Raw genomic sequence first — 15,186 nt, forward strand, 5'->3', positions numbered from 1 at the left:
AACTTGTCTGACTAATCTCTTATCTCTTTCACTCCCCTGCAGGGTTCTGTGTCGATGAATCTCGTTTAGCCTTGAGGCGCTTTCTCACAGACGCCCTGTTCTGACTACAAATAACTCACACGTCTCCCAGACCGTTTCTATAAAAGAGACAGAGACTAGAAAAGGACCGTGGAACAATATTAAACCTGATAATGAATATATATATATATATTGCTAATCTGTGGCCCAGGACCCTATAAATGTAGTAGGGGAGAGGTCTTATAGCCCTTCCCCTTCTATTAATACAACATATGCATAATCAATTATTATAATACATCAATCATTTGGTGCAGCCCCTTTCATGACCCCAAGGTGAACCCCATCAGAGTACATGTTTTGCCATTCTAATGCCCAGACTGTATACTGTCAACCCCTCCACACACACACACACACACACACACACACACACACACACACACACACACACACACACACACACACACACACACACACACACACACACACACACACACACACACACACACACACACACACGGATCAGCCACAGTACACCACTCCCGATGCTAGTTTTGTGGTTAAGTGCTTTGCTTAAGGTCACAGTGTAAGTGAGTGTATAGTTGTTCTGTAAGGGTTTTTTACGGTCATGTAATAGATGGTCTGTCCTGTGTTTCCTCCTGGAATGTCTGGTCCCGTGTGTCTCAGTTGGTAGAGCATGGTGTTTCCAACGCCAGGGTTGTGGGTTCGATTCCCACGGGGGGACCAGTACGAAGAAGAAAAAAAAAAAGTATGATATGTAATAAAATGTATGCATTCACTACTGTAAGTCGCTCTGGATAAGAGCGTCCGCTAAATGACTAAAAAATGTTAAATGTATCTGATTCAGGTTATTTACCCTCTTTGTTTTTCAGAAACCCCACCCCAGATGAGGTGATCAACCGACCCGAGGGGAAAGACTTCTACAAAGGAGTCCCCAAAGACTGGAAAGGCGAGTGGATGGAAAATGGAACGTTTCAAATGCCTTTATTTTTATTTTTTATTTTTATTTTTTTTAGTGTGTGTCTATGGAGCTAATATCATTACATAACTATCAACAATCAATGGTTTTATACAAATAGAACAGATAAGATATATATATATATATCATCTGTTTACATTCAGTATAGTGTCATGTTCACAATGTCGTGTCGTGTTTGTCTATTAATGATGTGTTTTGCATCCTGCAGGCTGTGACCCCTGACAACTTCCTGGCGGTGCTGAAGGGTGACTCTGCCAGTACAAAGGGGGGTTCTGGAAAGGTACTGAAGAGGCAAGTAAATGAGAGGGAGGATGAGAAATTAGGGAGAAAAGGATTTGAGTGAGTGAATGGAGGACGGGTTGGAATATATTACAGAAAGGTCCACACAAGGGAGAAGTTATTCCAAAACTTTAAGTTAGACTTCTAAAATGACATGAAAATCGTTTGTTACGACAATGTATTGTTATACATTTTCTGGACAGAATGTTTCATTGTTTTTTTGGTTTTTTTTGTGATTGTTTTTTTTTTTCAGGGAATGTTTCTGTAGTTTACTTGTGTTCTCTAGAAAATGTGATTTTTGTCATCTTTCAGTTCACATTTTGTTCAAAGAAAGCTTTATTTCTCTCTTCCTGTTGGCAGCGGTCCCAACGATCACGTGTTTGTGTACATCACTGCTCACGGAGCGCCTGGTCTGCTGGCCTTCCCCGAAGATGAGGTAAATACATTAACACTTCCTGTGCTCATTTTTTTACATTTTAGTCATTTAGCAGACGCTCTTATCCAGAGCGACTTACAGTAGTGAATGCATACATTTCAATTTCATCCATTTCTTTCCGTACTGGTCCCCCGTGGGAATCGAACCCACAACCCTGGCGTTGCAAACACCATGCTCTACCAACTGAGCTACTCTGTCAATGTTTGTCTCAACGCTATCGGGTCTGTCACAAATGGCTCCCTATTCACAGGGCCCTGGCCAAAAGTAGTGTGCTTTATAGGGTGCTGTTTAGGACACTACTTCCTCTGCGTATGGATGAATGACCTATTTCGGCGCTGTGAAATAGACCGTTGACGTATAGTTATTATTTTTTTAACAATCATTCAGAGAAGTTTGAGTCTATCATAAAGGTCTAATATTTACGACTGGATGAATGAAAGTCATGTTCTCTTACTCAGCAGTAAGTTTTTTTGTTTTGTGGGAAAGAGAGTGACTGAATAATGGATCTTGTGACTGACTTGTGTTGTTTTGACCTCATGCGTTTCTAGTGCCTATTTTTTTATTTTTTTTTTAAGCTAAAATAAATGTTATTGTACTGGGGGGGGGGGGGGGGGTAAAAAAACAACAACAACAAAAAACACAAATAAAACTTGCATGGTGTGTTTTTTTCTTCTTTCTACAGCTTTATGCTGCCGACCTCATGGCTGCTATCGAATACATGCATGACAAGAAGAAAAACAAAAAGGTGCGAAAGTTAAACTTGTTGTTGTTTGTGGCCATGGAGGACATATCATCACATGCCCAGACGTGCTGCAGTTGATGAAATCTTGTGGAACAATATGCTAAAATTACATTCATTGTTGATCTTAGACAAAAGGTATTCTGATTGATATTACCTGAAGATTTGTATTTGTATTAGGGATCCCCATTAGTTCCTGTCGAGGCAGAAGCTACTCTTCCTGGGGTTTATTATGGATCCCCATTAGTTCCTGCCGAGGCAGAAGCTACTCTTCCTGGGGTTTATTATGGTTCCCCATTAGTTCCTGCCAAGGTAGAAGCTACTCTTCCTGGGGTTTATTATGGATCCCCATTAGTTCCTGCCAAAGGCAGCAGCTACTCTTCCTGGGGTTTATTATGGATCCCCATTAGTTCCTGTCAAGGCAGCAGCTACTCTTCCTGGGGTTTATTATGGATCCCCATTAGTTCCTGTCGAGGCAGAAGCTACTCTTCCTGGGGTTTATTATGGATCCCCATTAGTTCCTGTCAAGGCAGCAGCTACTCTTCCTGGGGTTTATTATGGATCCCCAGTAGTTCCTGCCAAGGCAGCAGCTACTCTTCCTGGGGTTTATTATGGATCCCCATTAGTTCCTGTCAAGGCAGCAGCTACTCTTCCTGGGGTTTATTATGGATCCCCATTAGTTCCTGTCAAGGCAGCAGCTACTCTTCCTGGGGTTTATTATGGATCCCCATTAGTTCCTGTCAAGGCAGCAGCTACTCTTCCTGGGGTTTATTATGGATCCCCATTAGTTCCTGTCATGGCAGCAGCTACTCTTCCTGGGGTTTATTATGGATCCCCATTAGTTCCTGCCAAGGCAGCAGCTACTCTTCCTGGGGTTTATTATGGATCCCCATTAGTTCCTGTCAAGGCAGCAGCTACTCTTCCTGGGGTTTATTATGGATCCCCATTAGTTCCTGCCAAGGCAGCAGCTACTCTTCCTGGGGTTTATTATGGATCCCCATTAGTTCCTGCCAAGGCAGCAGATACTCTTCCTGGGGTTTATTATGGATCCCCATTAGTTCCTGCCAAGGCAGCAGCTACTCTTCCTGGGGTTTATTATGGATCCCCATTAGTTCCTGCCAAGGCAGCAGCTACTCTTCCTGGGGTTTATTATGGATCCCCATTAGTTCCTGCCAAGGCAGCAGCTACTCTTCCTGGGGTTTATTAGGGATCCCCATTAGTTCCTGTCGAGGCAGAAGCTACTCTTCCTGGGGTTTATTATGGATCCCCATTAGTTCCTGCCAAGGCAGCAGCTACTCTTCCTGGGGTTTATTATGGATCCCCATTAGTTCCTGTCAAGGCAGCAGCTACTCTTCCTGGGGTTTATTATGGATCCCCATTAGTTCCTGTCAAGGCAGCAGCTACTCTTCCTGGGGTTTATTATGGATCCCCATTAGTTCCTGCCAAGGCAGCAGCTACTCTTCCTGGGGTTTATTATGGATCTCCATTAGTTCCTGCCAAGGCAGCAGCTACTCTTCCTGGAGTTTATTATGGATCCCCATTAGTTCCTGTCAAGGCAGCAGCTACTCTTCCTGAGGTTTATTATGGATCCCCATTAGTTCCTGCTAAGACAGCAGCTACTCTTCCTGGGGTTTATTATGGATCCCCATTAGTTCCTGCCAATGCAGCAACTACACTTCCTGGGGTCCAAACACATTAAGACACTACTTACATTACATATAAAACAAAAAGATAAAACAGTACATTATATAACATTATTACACCACTACATACCTACAATACAACATGTATAATACCACCATACAACAATATTACAATGTACGTGTGTGTGTAGAGTGTGTGTTATGGCTGGTGTGTGTGTGTGTGTGTGTGTCCACAGTCCCTGCTGTTCCATAACATGCTGACCACACCAAGCGTTACATGTGCGAGCGTGTTATACGTACACATACATGTTATTCAATCATTTCATCCAATCGGCTTGCGTGCATCAACGAGCGTCTGCGTAGCCAGGCGCTAATATAGAACTTGATTCTATTTGTGATGCTTGACGTTCTGCAAGTCCCGCCTCTTCAATCTCGTTGGTTTTTAAGAGCATATACCCACGTGGGTGATTGAAAGATGAACTGAGGTCTATACTCCAGTCCAGTTGGTGGTGGTAATGCACCTTAAAGTTGGTTGCCAACCACCATATAAAGTCCACAGAAGAAGAAGAAGAAGCCTGAAGGAGGAAAGGTTACTAGAAACAAACTCTGTTTACCCTTTTATCTGTGGATTAATTGTCAGAGTAGAGAACCTCGTGCATTTCAGGTAAAATAACAACCCAATGTTTATATCCCCGGAAAAATCGGCCAGCAACTGCTAGCTAGCTAAATTACCATGACTGCTTCATGCTTTTCGACCTGTCCCCAAATTAATATAGTTGTTTCAGAGTTCATTTTGATATTTCAACTTGCGTGTCCTGATCGCGTCTAGTGTGGGTAGACAAAATCAACATACGCACTTGCGTACCCGGTCTAGTCAGCATGTAAGGTGTAATTTGTACCTGTTTTTAAAACATACTTTTTTTTCAGATTTTTTTGTATTTTAAATCTGATACTGCAAGATTGATAGCATCAAATTTGTTTATGACTGAGCTTGTTTATTCCAATTTTTTTCCCAGTTCTCCAGTTGATTAAATATTGTGGTGAACATTGTCATAGAGTTATTTCCATTGAAAGTACAGGAGAAGATAGTATCGACTGACTCATCTTGTTTTTAATCTTCCAACACAGTTGGTGTTCTATATTGATGCCTCTTGGTCAGGATCAATGATGACCAAGCTGCCTGATGACATCGATGGTGAGTGACGCTGCACTTCAACCTCCCTGTGATTATATCACTTTCCAGGAACAAACCCAAAACACTATCCATCTATCCATTTCATTTTTAAAGATGCACTTGACCGTTCCTCGTGACCGTGACGAATATGGATGGGGGGGGATTGGCCAATATGGATGGGGGGGATTGGCCAATATGGTTTGGGGGGGCGGGGATTGGTCAATATGGATGGGGGGGGATTGGCCAATATGGATGGGGGGATTGGCCAATATGGTTTGGGGGGGCGGGGATTGGTCAATATGGATGGGGGGGATTGGCCAATATGGATGGGGGGGGGATTGGTCAATATGGATGGGGGGGATTGGCCGATATGGTTTTGGGGGGGGGGATTGGCCGATATGGTTTTGGGGGGGCGGGGATTGAAATATTGAAATGTTTCTTACAGAAGAAATATGAAAAGCATCAGCATGGTCAAAATTGAAAGGGAACAGTTTGGAGATTATGGGAAAAGTATTAGACAAGTTGAGGACACAACAGTTCAACTGATACAAGACTGGATCCAAACATCTACACTGTTGATTTGATGTGCGTTTTACACTTCCTGTACTTTTCATCACATTTGTTAATAATGAAATGTGAAAATACTCTGGATACATTCAATACTGTGATTAGAATAGTCACGGAACTGTTTGTGGTTGGTGTAGCATAAAACAAAAAAAATGACAAGGGTTTGAGTCCGAGGACTAACTGCTGTTTCCAAGTGGCCACACACCTCTCCAAAGTGTGCCCAGTTTCTAAGTAATTTCAATGCACTTTTAAGACTCCAAACAGTCTTCAGCTATAAAGGTGCTATTTTTAAGCTCTCCTAGCTGTGAGGAGCAAACAGATGTGTAGTTGTTTGGAATTTACAACCCTCCATCCTCGCCATCACAGTTACGGTTGGGGTTTACGCATTCCAAAAAAAACACCCCATTTTTATAAATTGCAATCTGGGTCAGGCTTGTTCTATTGCCAACATGATTAGCTAAATTATAAAATATGATCTTACAGTGTGTTAGGCTTTCAACAAGGTCAATTCAGAGAAACCGATCGCCATTTTGGTGTACATAGAAAAGAGTTATGAGTGTGTGTGTGTGTGTTCTGAGGCGATTATCATCACCAATAGGAGACAGTTTAAAGCAGAATAACTATGTAGATTATCATCACCAATAGGAGACAGTCTAAAGCAGAATAACTATGTAGATTATCATCACCAATAGGAGACAGTCTAAAGCAGAATAACTATGTAGATTACCATCACCAATAGGAGACAGTCTAAAGCAGAATAACTATGTAGATTACCATCACCAATAGGAGACAGTCTAAAGCAGAATAACTATGTAGATTATCATCACCAATAGGAGACAGTCTAAAGCAGAATAACTATGTAGATTATCATCACCAATAGGAGACAGTCTAAAGCAGAATAACTATGTAGATTTGAGAGAGGTTTCCTGAGGGACGGAGGGGAGAACTCTGTGTTCGCAGCCACGGCCTGTAACATATTTTGTGATAGTGTATAATCAGTGTCCTGGAAGCCATATAGCCTGTTTTTTTTAACGCTCTCCCTCTACCCGTCTTAATAAATCGGTCCGTCTCTCTCTACCCGTCTCTCTCTACCCGTCTCTCTCTACCCGTCTCTCTCTACCCGTCTCTCTCTACCCGTCTCTCCTTCAGTGTATGCCACCACAGCAACCAACTCTAATGAGGTGTCCTATGCCTGTTACTATGATGAGAAGAGGGAGACCTACCTGGGGGACTGGTACAGTGTTAACTGGATGGAGGACTCTGATGTGGTAAGTCTGGTACAGTGTTAACTGGATGGAAGACTCTGATGTGGTAAGTCTGGTACAGTGTTAACTGGATGGAGGACTCTGATGTGGTAAGTCTGGTACAGTGTTAACTGGATGGAAAACTCTGATGTGGTGAGTCTGGTACAGTGTTAACTGGATGGAAAACTCTGATGTGGTGAGTCTGGTACAGTGTTAACTGGATGGAAAACTCTGATGTGGTAAGTCTGGTACAGTGTTAACTGGATGGAAGACTCTGATGTGATGAGACCAGTACAGTGTTAACTGGATGGAAGACTCTGATGTGATTAATGTATTCCTCTCCCTGATTGTGTTGTCCAGGAGGACATAAGCATGGAGACCCTAATGAGACAGTTCAAGATCATCCAGAGCAACACCAGCCGCGTCATGAAATTTGGAAACGAGGTGAGGGATTCAGAGGGGGAAGTACCTAATTCTCATTGAAATGGCTAGCGGTAAGGAATCACAATATATTCTGGAAACTTCAAATCTATTGTCTAGCTATAAATCTAAAAGATAAGTTAACGAGGATCATATTTTTTCCTTCTTAATGCGTTTTGAGACAATCAGTTGTGACAAGATAGGGGTGGTATACAGAAGATAGCCCTATTTGGTAAAAGACCAAGTCCATATTATGGCAAGAACAGCTCAAATAAGAAAAGAGAAATGACAGTCCATCATTATTTTAAGACATGAAGGTCAGTCAATATGGACAATTTTTACTTTAAAAGTTTCTTCAAGTGCAGTCGCAAAAAGCATCATGATGAAACTGGCTCTCATGAGGACCGCCACAGGAAAGGAAGACCCAGAGTTCCCTCTGCTGCAGAGAATAAGTTCAATTAGAGTTACCAGCCTCTGAAATTGCAGCCCAAATAAATGCTTCACAGAGTTCAAGTAACAGACACATCAACTGTTCAGAGGAGACAGTATGAATCAGGCCTTCATGGTTGAATTGCTGCAAAGAAACCACTACTAAAGGACACCAATAAGAAGAAGAGACTTGCTTGGGCCAAGAAACACAAACAATGGACATTAGACCGGTGGAAATCTGTCCTTTGGTCTGGAGTCCAAATGTGAGATTTTTGGTCCCAACCGCCATGTCTTTGTAGGACGCTGTGTGGGTGAACGGATGAGCTCCACATGTGTATTTTCCACTGTAACGCATGGAGGAGGAGGTGTGGGGGTGTTTTGCTGGTACTGTCAGTGGTTTATTTAGAATTTAAGGCACACTTAACCAGCATGGCTACCACAGCATTCTGCAGCGATACGCCATCACATCTGGTTTGAGCTTAGTGGGACTATCATTGCTTTTTCAACAGGACAATGACCCAACACACCTCCAGGCTGTGTAAGGGCTATTTTACTGAGAAGGAGTGTGATGGAGTGCTGCATCAGATGACCTGTTCTCCACAATCACCCGACCTCAACCCAATTGAGATGGTTTGGGATGAGTTGGACCGCAGAGTGAAGGAAAAGCAGCCAACAAGTGCCTAGCGTATGTGGGAACTCCTTCAAGACTGTGAAAAAAAGCATTCCAGGTGACGCTGGTTGAGAGAATACCAAGAGTGTGCAAAGCTGTCAAAGGCAAAAGGTGGCTATTTGAAGAATCCAAAATATTTGTTTAACACGTTTTCAAATAAAATGTATTGGTAAGATGTTATTGCGGGTGTAGCGAAATGCTTGTGTTTCTAGCTCCGACAGTGGAGTAGTATCTAACAGTTTCACAACATATACCCAAAATACAGGTATATCTAAGAAAGGAATGGATAAAAAAATATATATATATATTTTGTGTATATATATATATATATATATATATATACACACAGTTGAAGTCGGAAGTTTACATAAACTTAGGTTGGAGTCATTAAAACTTGTTTTTCAACCACTCCACAAATGTCTTGTTAACAAACTATAGTTTTGGCACGTCGGTTAGGACATCTACTTTGTGCATGACACAAGTCATTTTTCCAACAATTGTTTACAGAAAGATTATTTCACTTATAATTCACTGTATCACAACTCCAGTGGGTAAGAAGTTTACATTCACTAAGTTGACTGTGCCTTAAAACAGCTTGGAAAATTCCAGAAAAATTATGGCTTTAGAAGCTTCTGATAGGCTAATTTACATCATTGAGTCAATTGGTGGTGTACCTGTGGATATATTTCAAGGCCTACCTTCAAACTCAGTGCCTCTTTGCTTGACATCATGGGAAAATCAACAACAAAAGAATCAGCCAAGACCTCAAAAAAATGTAGACCTCCACAAGTCTAGTTCATCCTTGGGAGCAAGTTCCAAATGCCTGAAGGTACCATGTTCATCTGTACAAACAATAGTAAGCAAGTATAAACACCATGGGACCACGCAGCCGTCATACCGCTCAGGAAGGAGACGCGTTCTGTCTCCTAGAGATGAACGTACTTTGGTGTGAAAAGTGCAAATTAATCCCAGAACAACAGCAAAGGACCTTGTGAAGATGCAGGAGGAAACAGGTACAAAAGTATCTATATCCACAGTAAAGCAAGTCCTATATCTACAAAACCTGAAAGGTCGCTCAGCAAGGAAGAAGCCACTGCTCCAAAACCGCCATAAAAAAGCCAGACTACGGTTTGTAACTGCACATGGGGACAAAGATCGTACTTTTTGGAGAAATGTCCTCTGGTCTGATGAAACAAAAATATAACTGTTTGGCCATAATGACCATCGTTATGTTTGGAGGAAAAACGGGGAGGCTTGCAAGCCGAAGAACACCATCCCAACCGTGAAGCACGGGGGTGGCAGCATCATGTTGTGGGGGTGCTTTGCTGCAGGAGGGACTGGTGCATTTCACAAAATAGATGGCATCACGAGGCAGGAAAATTATGTGGATATATTGAAGCAACATCTCAAGACAGTCAGGAAGTTAAAGCTTGGTCGCAAATGGGTCTTCCAAATGGTGTTCAACACCCAGTCGGTGTTGAACCGACTGGGTGTCTCTGTGTTGAACCGACTATAATGTATGTTTGTGTGATCCTTCCCGAGACTCTGGCCAATATGAAGGTAATGGCTTTTCAAGGTAATGCCAACGCCTGGCCTAACAGCCCCATGACCCTGAAGCCTGTGGCGGACCCAGGCCTGACCTTCAGCACTGAAGTCCCCCTGGAAATCCTCAGGAGGAAATCATCAAACACCGACAATAGCCTGTACCAATCACACCTCAAGGTAATGGACAGGAAATGACGTTTGCTTTAAACATTTAAACCTTTTTTTTAAGTGTTTCATTCCTGACAAACCTGGGTTGTGTTCATTTGGGCACACTGTAACAGAAACCAAAGTGTTTCTCAATGAAGTCACATGGTATCTCCCCATTTCGCTCTATTTTGGATCGTTTTACGTTTCGTTCCATAATGAACATGACCCAGGCTTTATCATAAGATGCTTCTGTTATTTCATAGAAGTGGGGAGCTTGGAGAACTGTTCTGATTGTCTGTGTCCTGTGTGTCCACTAGGTGCGTGAGGAGCTGAGACGGAAGATGCTCAAGGTGGTGACGTTGGTGACGGGCAGTGAGAGCGAGTATCAGAAGGTTCTGTGTGAGAAGATGGATCTGACCCAGCACCAGTGCTACGAGATTGCTGTCACTCAGTACAAGAAACATTGTTTCAGCTGGCCTACCAATGTGGTACGTACAGCCCGGCCCCCAGCTCTTCCCCAGCTCTGACCGGTCCCCAGGTCTCCCCATCTCTGACCCAGCCCCCAGCTCTGTGTCCCAAATGGCATCCAGTTCCCAATGTAGTGCACTGTTCTTTTATCCGGGGCCCATAGATACGGGGCCCATAGATACGGGGCCCATAGGAACAGGCTCACTGGATGGATGATGTCAACTACGCCTGGTTTATATGGCTATATAAATTGATGTTTGCCCTCCCCAGACATGACCGGGGCTATATAAATTGATGTTTGCCCTCCCCAGACATGACCGGGGCTATATAAATTGATGTTTGCCCTCCCCAGACATGATCGAGGCTATATAAATTGATGTTTGCCCTCCCCAGACATGACCGGGGCTATATAAATTGATGTTTGCCCTCCCCAGACATGACCGGGGCTATATAAATTGATGTTTGCCCTAGATTTAGAGAACCTTCATTGTTGTGATTTTAAGTTAGATCAGAGTACAGTATGTAAAAGTTGTGGTGTTCTTGTGTTGCAGTATGAGGATTATCTGCTGGACCTGTATTTGTTGTTCAACCTGTGTGGGAAAATATATCAACAAGAACGGTACCGTATCCATCTCATACCTCCCTCTTTTTATACCTTCCCACCAGGGTTCAGGTCAATTCAATTTCTATTCCAGTCAATTCAGAAAATTCCACATTTTCCACGTTGAAGATAATTGGAATTGACCCCAACCTTGCTTTACACTATCCATCTTAATTCATGCTTTTCAATTGAAGACAAGTTTCACTAATGCACGATTTGACAAAAAAAGAAATGGTTTTGTTCAAAGTTTATTTAATTTCCAATGAGCTGCTTCCATGGTCTAATCATGTTCTTTTTGTCTCCCTCCTCAGTATCTGGGCAACAATAGAGAAAGTGTGTACTGAAGAGACAAACACCCCTCTGAGATCAGATTCCTGTGACCGCAGATAGGAGGGTCTGAGAAGACCAGTCTTGTCTTTTCACTGACAAGGAATCAAGTTTGAATCTCTTTTTTTTTTATCGCTACTCTCTTCTTCTAATAGCTTTGGTTTCAAACTTGTTTTTTTCCCCCCCGGTTTTAATGAGACATGTTAAAGATGTGTTTTTATGATGAATTTCACTATATCCCTGTGAGCGTTTAAAAAAAATATATTAAAAAAATTATGAGAATGTTTTTTTTTGTTTTTTTTTTACTGTTCTGATTTCTATGAACACTAATGAGAGGAGATCAGGAGCCAGTTTGCCCACTTGGTTGTCAGCTCTGCTGGTCGCTCTGCTGGTCGCTCTGCTGGTCGCTCTGCTGGAGTAGGGTGAAGTCCACCTAGTTGCTGATCTTATGTCAGTTCTGCTTTTTTCCCCACTAATGGTTAAGTTTATGATTTGTAGAATGGGAAGCAGATCCTAGATCTGTACCTAGGAGGAACTTCACCCCTGCACGAGACTGACCTGGAGGTTGAATCCTACAGCATCACGTATGATCTGCAACATACCCTGATCCTTTAAAAACAGGAGATTGGGTTATGTTGATGTTGTCACACGGATTTTGAAATATAACCTGGACGGTCTAAAACAGCTAGAAAATGATTTCTGTGGACTATTATTCATTGCTCTCGCCGTCGGTACCTTCTATATCTAGTCAAGGTTTAATTAAGATATTGCCAGAGTCAAATAATTGTTTGTCTTCTGTCGTGAGTCATTATTTAAAAATCATATTAGGATTGTTTGAGTTAAATGATACAGCTGCTGTACCTGGTTTTGCTGAGGAAAGATGCAACAGACGTCTATATCGTCAGATACAGTAAAGAGCTGATGCTCTTTTTAAAGGTGAAGTTTCTGAATGGGTATCTAGGATACCAAATAGACCCGTTTAGTTGTGGAAGGAGCCGGTGGAACGCATTGTAGGACTTGAGTTTGAGGAGCGGACTGCAGCAATTGCAAACGAGGACAATTTTGTATAAAATGTTCACTCTTGGAAATGGATAAATAAAACCTCTGTTCAGACGTGTCTTTGTATTGCTGACTTTTAGATTGTCTTCAATTTACAGGCTGTACAACCTATTACACATGTTGTTTTTTTGTAAATGTATTTAATTTAACCATTATTCTACCAGGTATGTTGATTGAGAACACATTCTCATTTACAGCAACGACCTGGGGAATAGTTACAGGGGGGATGAATGAGCCAATTGGGATGATTAGGTGGCCGTGATGGTATGAGGGACAGATTCAGAGTTTAGCCAGGACACCGGGGTTGACACCCCTACTCTTACAATAAGAACCATGGGATCTTTAGTGACCACAGAGAGTCAGGACACCCGTTTAACATCCCATCTGAAAGACAGCACCCTACACAGGGCAATGTCCCCAATCACTGCCCTGGGGCATTGGGATATTTTTTTTAGACCAGAGGAAAGAGTGCCTCCTATTGACCCTCCCAACACCACTTCCAGCAGCATCTGGTCTTCCATCCAGGGACCAACCCTGCTTAGCTTTAGAAGCAAGCCAGCAGTGGTATGCTGCTGGTTACTGATAAAGCAAATTACCAATTTGTTTTATCCCAGTCATTTTGAACCTCCAATGAAGAACCAGATAAGAAATTGTGCACAGATGTCAATCAAATGTCTATTCTTCCACATTGATTTTGCCATCAACAAAGTCTAGCTGGCCAGATTCTTTTCTTTTGAATTCCGGCATTGAAAATCTGCATTGAAGTGATTCACCTATTATCTCCTGGAGAACTACATTCTAAAGGAATGGGAACACATTTTAATCAGGAGGATTAAACAAATCCTGAGTTAGGAGTAAAAAAAAAAAAAAATGATTTCTTCGACTTGGATTCCAACAGCATCTGGTCTCCCATCCAGGGGGTCAGTCCCTGGACCAACCCTGCTTAGCTTCAGAGCCAAAGCAGCAGTGGGATGCTGGGTGATTTGCTGCTGGCCCAAGTCACACTTTTCAATGCATAGCCTGTGCATTCCAGTGTTTAACTAGCTATATTGTATTTACTTTGCCACCATGGCCGTCTTTGCCTTTACCTCCCTTATCTCACCTCATTTGCTCACATTGTATATAGACTTATTTTTCTACTGTATTATTGACTGTATGTTTGTTTTACTCCATGTGTAACTCTGTGTTGTTGTATGTTGTCGAACTGCTTTGCTTTATCTTGGCCAGGTCGCAGTTGTAAATGAGAACTTGTTCTCAACTTGCCTACCTGGTTAAATAAAGGACTTGTTCTCAACTTGCCTACCTGGTTAAATAAAGGACTTGTTCTCAACTAGCCTACCTGGTTAAATAAAGGTGAAATAAATAAATAAATAAATAACAATAACTACAGTGTCTTCAGAAAGTATTCATGGTGTGTTTGATACCATTCTATTCACTCCAGTCATTATTATGAGCCGTTCTGTCCTCCCCTCAGCAGCCTCCATTGATATATGTAGTTAGTTCTGGGTTTTTTGTTGTTGTTGGAGGAATCCTGCTTTGATCCTTCCCAGTAGGTAGCGGAATGTACATTAAATTGTGCAATTAAGCAATAAGGCCAGAGGAGGTGTTGTGTATATGGCAACTAACTCCGTGTTGCGTCGTTCACAGCTGTCAGCCAATCAGCATTCAGGGCTCGAACCACCCCGTTTATAATCGCCAATATACCATAGAGGTGGTCCTGATGAGGCCTTCCCAACAATCTAGTTTATGCTGGCAACAACAGGTTACATGGTTAGAGTGTTGGACTTGTAACCGAAAGGTTGGCGAGATTGAATCCCAGAGCTGACAAGGTAAAAATGTGAACAAGGCAGTTAACCCACTAGGCCGTCATTGTAAATAAGAATGTGTTCTTAACTGACTTGCTTGGTTAAAAAAAAACAGCAGCATGGCGCTAGTTAAAATTTGTAAAAGAAAGTGATGTTTATTTAGATGGGCGAGGGAGAAATACCTTGTAATATTGGTCACCGTGACATGCCAATTCGCAAACCGTTGCGAATGACCAGTTTAACCGTGTCGTGTCGAGGTGCTCAGCGAAAGGCTCTTCTTCTATAATATTATGGCGGTCCGCTAACAGGTGCCGCCACCTACTGTACTGGAGTGTGTCGTAAAATCACGGGGTTTCACCAGTTACCACAGCCACTAAGTCTGAATTATTGCCTAAACTCCGCCTGTTCCTACAATTTATCTTTTTAAAATTCAGATTTGAACCTTAAACCATGAGTTTAACCACACTGCTAAACGTATGCATAACTCTAACCTTAAATGAAGACCAACCCAATCGCAGCGTTGAAGTGCTCATCGGGACGACTGACTGAACCGAATCATTTGGTCTCTTTTTTTTCTTCTTTTTTTTATTATTATTATTATTAATTCAAAATACAGAT

The 15,186-nt window shown here is 42.2% G+C and overlaps 1 protein-coding gene across 1 annotated transcript; it reads left to right on the plus strand.

The window, feature by feature from the left end:
* The first annotated feature begins 340 nt into the window (after nt 1-340).
* lgmn (legumain) lies at nt 341-11,721 on the plus strand. The gene is made up of 11 exons (XM_029729329.1): nt 341-351; nt 909-966; nt 1,224-1,306; nt 1,655-1,730; nt 2,413-2,475; nt 5,241-5,307; nt 7,003-7,121; nt 7,458-7,541; nt 10,159-10,338; nt 10,626-10,796; nt 11,689-11,721. The coding sequence occupies exons 1-11, from the start codon at nt 341-343 to the stop codon at nt 11,719-11,721; spliced, it is 945 nt and encodes a 314-aa protein (XP_029585189.1).
* Nucleotides 11,722-15,186: the final 3,465 nt, after the last annotated feature.

Source organism: Salmo trutta, chromosome 33 (assembly GCF_901001165.1).
Source record: "Salmo trutta chromosome 33, fSalTru1.1, whole genome shotgun sequence".
Lineage (NCBI taxonomy): Eukaryota > Metazoa > Chordata > Actinopteri > Salmoniformes > Salmonidae > Salmo > Salmo trutta.